This window comes from Lathyrus oleraceus, chromosome 5, assembly GCF_024323335.1.
Source record: "Lathyrus oleraceus cultivar Zhongwan6 chromosome 5, CAAS_Psat_ZW6_1.0, whole genome shotgun sequence".
Lineage (NCBI taxonomy): Eukaryota > Viridiplantae > Streptophyta > Magnoliopsida > Fabales > Fabaceae > Lathyrus > Lathyrus oleraceus.
In genome coordinates this window covers 113,645,131-113,651,878 of record NC_066583.1, presented here as the reverse complement: position 1 = coordinate 113,651,878, position 6,748 = coordinate 113,645,131, and the positions used below count along the sequence as shown (strand labels likewise).

General features: G+C 32.3%; 1 protein-coding gene across 3 annotated transcripts; it reads left to right on the top strand.

The window, feature by feature from the left end:
• Positions 1-1,425: 1,425 nt before the first annotated feature.
• On the top strand, positions 1,426-6,334 carry LOC127088112 (F-box/FBD/LRR-repeat protein At4g26340). Of its 3 annotated transcripts, XM_051029024.1 has the most exons (4): positions 1,429-2,214; positions 2,291-3,619; positions 3,909-4,881; positions 5,922-6,334. In XM_051029024.1, exons 1-2 carry the CDS (start codon positions 1,489-1,491, stop codon positions 2,729-2,731), a joined length of 1,167 nt encoding a protein of 388 aa, XP_050884981.1. In that variant the 5' UTR covers positions 1,429-1,488; the 3' UTR covers positions 2,732-3,619; positions 3,909-4,881; positions 5,922-6,334. The 3 variants fall into 3 exon arrangements, with proteins under 3 accessions (XP_050884982.1, XP_050884981.1, XP_050884980.1); XM_051029023.1 differs by having other exon boundaries at positions 3,909-6,334; XM_051029025.1 differs by lacking the exon at positions 2,291-3,619 and having other exon boundaries at positions 1,426-2,214; positions 3,909-6,334.
• Positions 6,335-6,748: the final 414 nt, after the last annotated feature.

Here is a 6,748-nt window from a genome sequence, read left to right as displayed (position 1 = left end):
TAAAAAAGGTGTTGGTAAAGCAATAACTGACTCATAATTTTAATAGAATGTGCCAATAGAATCAATATCATTGTATTTTTTTATTTTATTCATGTTTTTTTGCACTTTTTTTGTGGATTTAATATTTTACAAAAAATTACAATTTTTTTTCCGAATTTTGAAACAAAATATCTTTTATATGTAAACAAAACATAACTCTGCAGAAAAATCTATAAAGATATGCCAAAAATCCGCATAATAAAATTAAAAATATAGTGGCTCCAATGTATCCTATTAATATTAGGAGGAGGAGCCAATTACTTTCTAAACACATTTTTTTATATGAAAGTATACTGAGATTTTAATTAAGAATTTGGTTATTTTAGTGTTTTATGTCAAATTCAGTTACGGCAGTAAAAAATTCTCATTATGATTGTGAGGTTAACAAAATGTATTAAAATTTGTATTAGTAGAGATTGAAATTAATTGAAGTAAAGTTGAAATTTATATAGGTAATATTAATTTGTGTTTTTTGGACACATAACTTTTAGGGTATATGTTAAAAAAATCACAAATAAAATACTTATATAAAAAATAATAAAATTATTAATTATAAATTTTCAACAAAAAATTTCTAAATTAATTTTATTATATTTATCTCTTAACCCAAAAACATAACGTGATCAAAAGTTATTAATTATAAACTTTCAACACACAATTTATATTAACACTGCATGTTTCAAGTAGGTTCCAAATAACATTACCATGTGATCATAGTGTTTGGATCGAAATTATTATAATCTATTTAAATATTAGTTTGGAAGAATTAATTTAATAAATCATTTAAAGGATAATGTTAATATGTATTTTTAAAATACAGATTAAGAAACTCACAAAATATAATAAAAAATTTAATTATTAAATTTTAATAAAATTAAAACACAATTTTTAATAAAATATTTATATTTAACTCTTAATTTATGCCTTAACATATTAGCATTAATCATATTTAAATTATAAAAATAAAATTTTAAAAATTGAGATTTGACATCTCGCAAAATTAATTTAGCAAATGTCAGTGTAATTTGATAAATTAATTTAGCAAATGTCAGTGTAATTTGATAAAATATACGATAGTGTTATTTTACACCTTAAATATATATTCTATTGTCTCATAATAAATGTCTTATTTAAGTTCTCCATGATTTTTATAAAATTTAATATTTTTATTTATTATAATTAATGGAATGTGGTTGTGAATTTTTTTTTAATATATTATATTAGTATCTTAAATAAATATTTATTTTAAGACATTGAAAAAAATGATAAATGAGAGACGGAGAGAGTATATTTTCTTTATAAAATTAATATCAATTTAGACTATTAGGATTACGAATTCATTCTCAACCAATCTTTCGAATGTCCCACATCGTAAACATTGTAAAGTACACAGAGCAAGATGGCTATAAAACGTAGGCTACGAGTTGTAAAACGACTATTGCTGCAAACATGTCCACTGGAATGTGTTTGCTTCGGTTTCGCATTCGACCAAAAGAAGACAGACTAAGTGCTTTACCGGACTCACTTCTCGATCACATCCTCTCATTCCTTCCAACAAAACACGCCGTCGCCACAAGCATCCTTTCCAAACGTTGGAAACCACTCTGGCGCTCACAACTCAGCCTCTACTTCGATGACAGATCCTTTCCAAGCACCTTCTCCTTTTGCCAATTCTTCTATTCCTTCGTCACCATGCGACTGCGAGATAGCATCCTTCCCATCCTCTCATTCCACCTTCATTTTCACTACCTCTTCTGCGATAAAGATTTCTACAATTTTCTTTACGTGCCAATTACAAGAGGAGTTCAAACCCTAATCATCTCCCACTCAGATTACTCTCCGGCACTGCCTTCTTTCGTTCTAACCAGCGTAACCTTGTCGGTCCTCAAATTGAAGAGGATAAAATTGAACGACGTTCCGTGCGTTGATCTTCCCTCGCTCAAAGTCCTTCGCATGAAACGTGTGACTTTCACATGTTATGCATATCTCCAAAAACTTCTATCTGGCTGTCCCATTCTAGAGGAGTTGGAAACAAAGGATCTAAGAATGAAAATCCCTAATCAGACGTATGATTTAGGTTTTGCAATATCCAATTTGGTCAGAGCTAACATTTCCAGTGATATCATGATTGGGCTTCAGTGGCTTCATAATGTGGAGCATCTCCGCATACAACTGGTATGTATCAATTTCTCCCACTAGTCCAAATTTAGTGTCACTTGTTAGTTTAACTGTTCTTTACAACTCAATGCAGAACTGGAAACCCATTACTAGTATAAGCGGCATGTTTCACAATTTAACCCACTTGGAGCTTATGTTCAACTTTGACTATCCATCATTGGTGATTTTGAAGTGGCCTTGGCTTGTAAAACTGCTTAAAAATTCCCCCAACCTTCAAACCCTTATCATTGATCAGGTCTTTAATCTTACCCGTTGCTATGTTAACAAATGGGAGGACCCAGAAGTTGTTCCAGAATGCCTTTTATCTCATTTTACAACATGCGAACTTAGAAATTACACTCACATAAATTGCGAGCTTCCTTTTGCAAAATATATAATGCAGAATTCAAGAGTACTAAGCACCATGGCAATTCAGACTGCCAACTATGTAGACAAAAATACAAAGCTTCAAATGTTAATAGAATTATCTTCGTGCCCAAGGATTTCAGCCGCATGTAAACTTTTATTTACTTGAATGATACTTCATAGAACATGTGTTCAACAACAGTCCTAACCTTGTCACAAACTTACTAATATGAAATTCTACTTTATAATTTCACTCTCATTCACAATCTTGTGATGATTTTTTTTTGTACAATAAACATATCCTGTTTTTTAATTTATTTTTTTATGATATATGCAATTTCATGTTATAATTAGTGGGCAATGAAGGGTGGTTGTGGGTGTAAGCAATGGGATATGTCAGAGAAATTGCATATGAAGTTATTGGTAGAGAGCTAAGTAGAAAGATGTATTTATGTTCTAGAATAACAATTATACTCACAAGATAAGTTCCTTTGGTTGACATAGAATTCCAAGGCGTATTAGATTGACTTGTCATTATTGTTTTGTTGGGCTAATGTAAAAGAATTGCAAGCTATGCTTAAACTTTTTTGTAAGGATGTATATGGCAGTTAGGGGAGAGAAAGATTGAACGATTTGAGTTGGGTAGTTTTCTAGACATGTAATTTAGTCAGGAAGGAAGGAATTGTATTCCTGTAGATATTAAAGGAATTTTCTCTGCTACGAGACAACCATGATATAATTACTACATATGCAACCAATGCTATTGTTGTAAGTATCAGCTCGCCAACCAGACCAGAGCAAAAAGGTTAGGTCAGGTGCTGCACCAAGATTGTTTTGTAAGACCAATCTAAGTAATTGCAGAAAGAGACTCAAAAGGGTATCATGGGCTCCAAAAAATGTCGTTGCAGAAATTGCTTCAAAAGGTGTTTATAGGAAAAGAAAAAGTTCTGGACTATCTCCGTTTGATAGAGTTACTTGGGAAATAATGACTGGAATTCAGCAGATGGACAAGAACAACTCCCTTCTGTTTCAATTGCCTTGGAATGGATGTGTACAGGTGACTTGCTAAAAAACGAAAACATACTATGTATGTATGTATGTATGTATGTATTCTGTACTGTTTTTATTATTCTCAGCGTTTGTGTGAACGCTTTATAGACATTGCTTGCTTTGTGTTTTGATGAGTTGGTCTCTGCCTAGGTTGTCCTTGGTTTATGCATTAATCAAATTAAGGAATATGTTTGTTTTAGTTGCACATTAAAGTCGACAAGGTCACTGTCAATTCATATCGTCGACTTTTTGCTTGTAATTAAAATTACAGTAATTCTGACATGTTTCTTTTGCAGGGTCTACTTTATGACAAGACCTTGCTGGGAAAGCTCATAGGTGATAGTGAAAACTTTCAAGTAATTGGATGAGAAATTAGGATGCTGATGGCATGTCATCTGATGCCTGTAGCTTACATACATGTGGGCAGTCAATCCACATCCACAGATGAGTTATCTGAAATCATGTCACAGGAAAATTTTGGGTTGGGACGTGCGAAGTTGCTCCAAAGCCGTTTGTGATCAGAAATTGCTGCTTCTCCTGATGATATCACTGATGGAGCATCATCTGCCTGTCTTCGTGACAGTTTGGTTGTGGAAGAGCGGTATAGCAATTGCAGGCATAAACAAAGGTATAACAATTGCAGGCATAAACAAAGGTATAACAATTGCAGGCATAAACAGACTTAAGCCTAAATATGTTTATGGTTTGACTTCATCCTAGTCGAGCTGGTTATATTTTTTGTATAGCTTGCATTTTTTTTTAATAATGAAAAAATAGGATATGAAGAAACCAGTGGTTTTGGTCAATTCACAGAAACAACATCTAATTATACGGAACCATTGCTTTGTGAGGGTGTAAAAGACAGTTGGGGGAGAGATAGATTGAACTGTTTGAGTTGGGTAGTTTTCTAGACTTGTAATTTAGTCGGAAAGGAATGCATTTGTTGCTTTCAAGAAAAATATACTTTGATGATTCAAAATGGAATGATCTATTTTTGTTTAACATGACTGGAAAATATTCAATATTCAACATATAGTCTCTAGTAAACAGATATGTCTGGAAACTAGTCTGTGCTGTGTTACATTTGAAAAAAAAATCATGTTTTGAAAAGTTTGTCAAGGTTCACATTTGCCTATTTCAACCATTAGCAGGCAGTTCCATTGCAGGAAAGTTATATTCGCAGAGCAGAAGCTCTTCAATTGAGTCCACTAACAACACCTTTAGTCCACTAGCAACACTTGTCTCCCAACAAGGAGAGACTGCCATCAGGTTTTCAATTTGTCTCACTTGTGTATTGTCCATTATTAGTTTATTCCAATACAATTTGTGATGTATCTTACTATTACATACAAACTTACATGGTTCAAAAATAATTCTGTGACCAAATGAATCTGAGGCAGTTATTAATCTTAAGAAATGAGATGCGTTAGGGGTTTCATTTTAATTAGCTTGCATTATGCATAGGGAACCATCGCTTTGGTATGTGGTTATTTGTGGGAGATGATTTGATTATTTAGTGTATACCATGAGCTGGTGGTCATTTTGTTTGCAATGTTGTTAGAAATGTTTGTTTGTCTTCTTATCGAGCCAATATAATACTTGTTTATGAATCTAGCTAATATAAAATAAAACACTGGGTGTAAGGTTGGTCGTGTGTGACTGTGAGAATAATGAGTTATTTACTACATATTGACTATAAAGTTGTGATGCCAATGCCATGCTGTTAAGTTGCTTATTTTGCTACTCATGTGTAGAGAAACGACTTGCTTAAAAATTTAGTATCCTCTAGACTACATGGTGAACTTTATAATGTAAAGTGAAAGTGGATAACCATCGATGAAAAAGTTAATAGATTGAGTCATGTTAACTTTAAGATAAGTACTTTCACACTTGTACTTGAAAAAGGTTATAAACCTATATTGCATTCTAATGAGTGGCTGTTGACTTGTCTTGTTCTCTAGCCTGCATTCTACTCTTGGAGGGGTTAAATCACAAGCATAAATCCCCTGATTTTCCTTTTTTTTGACAAATTGCTTTGGTTACTTTCTTGGTCCTATTTGTTCCTGTAGAAATGTAATGGTCTTGCCATGAACGAGAGATCAGATATACCTAGGAGTATTATTACATTGTAAACTAACTAGTGCATTTTCTTACTGAATCTTTGAAGAGTGTTGATTTGATATTTTCTGATGGAGATGTTGGCGGTGGATTTTTTTCCCCTTTCAAATGCTTGGTTAGATTCTCATGAATATGAAAGGCATTTTTTTTTGATAAACTGAAATCTATGCTGTCAAACCTGTGAGATGTAGGCGGCTAGATTCATCTCTATGGTTTACACAATGCCTGTTGTGTGACGAGGAAGTAGAGACAACTATGCATTTGTTCCTTCATTGCAAGTTTGGAGTGTTGTATTTAGATGGGTGAATGTGATCCTAATCATCCCACAAGATCTTTTCACATTTTTTACAATGTGGGAATTTTTGTAGGATACTGCTTGTGGAAGATCTGTATTTTAGTTTTGTATGTAAATATGATAGATTGTTTTATTCAGCATTAATTGTAGCATTAACTGTTTTCTATGTTGTATTGGGGTATTGGTTTAGGCAAGTAAACTCAAATACTTGTAAGGTTATGATTGTGATGGATTGATACCTCCTCCCTCTGTTCTTTTACAAGTCGTTTTTGTAATTATAAGGAATTATTAATGTTATTTTTTATTAAATTCTTAAGTATTTATTATTTTCTTTTCTTTTAATTATTTAAATTTATTTTTTTTATATAATTAATAAAGAATAATTTTGTAAAATTCTTCATAATTTTTCTTTTCTGTGAAATGTCTAAAATAATTTATAATAAAAATTGAAGGGAGTAAGATTTCACACGTGTAAGATGAGGTAAACTAGTTTTACACTGGGAAATACTCACAAATAAGGTGTCACGGTCAATGAGAATTGACTATGGAATGCCATGTAAATGGACGATTTTCTTCACAAAGATAGCAACAATAAAATGAGTAGTGAAAGGATGTATAAGTGGCACAAAATAATTGTACTTAAACCGATGGTCAACAACCACCAAGATTGCTTAAAAAACATTGCTATTAGGTAAATTGGTGATGAAATCCAGACTAGAATCG

Excerpts from the sequence above, each read along its gene's own strand:
- LOC127088112 (XM_051029024.1), top strand. The coding sequence starts at position 1,489 with ATGTCCACTGGAATGTGTTTGCTTCGGTTTCGCATTCGACCAAAAGAA. Across the intron at positions 2,215-2,290 it reads AGCATCTCCGCATACAACTG|AACTGGAAACCCATTACTAG; the intron begins GTATGTATCAAT and ends AACTCAATGCAG.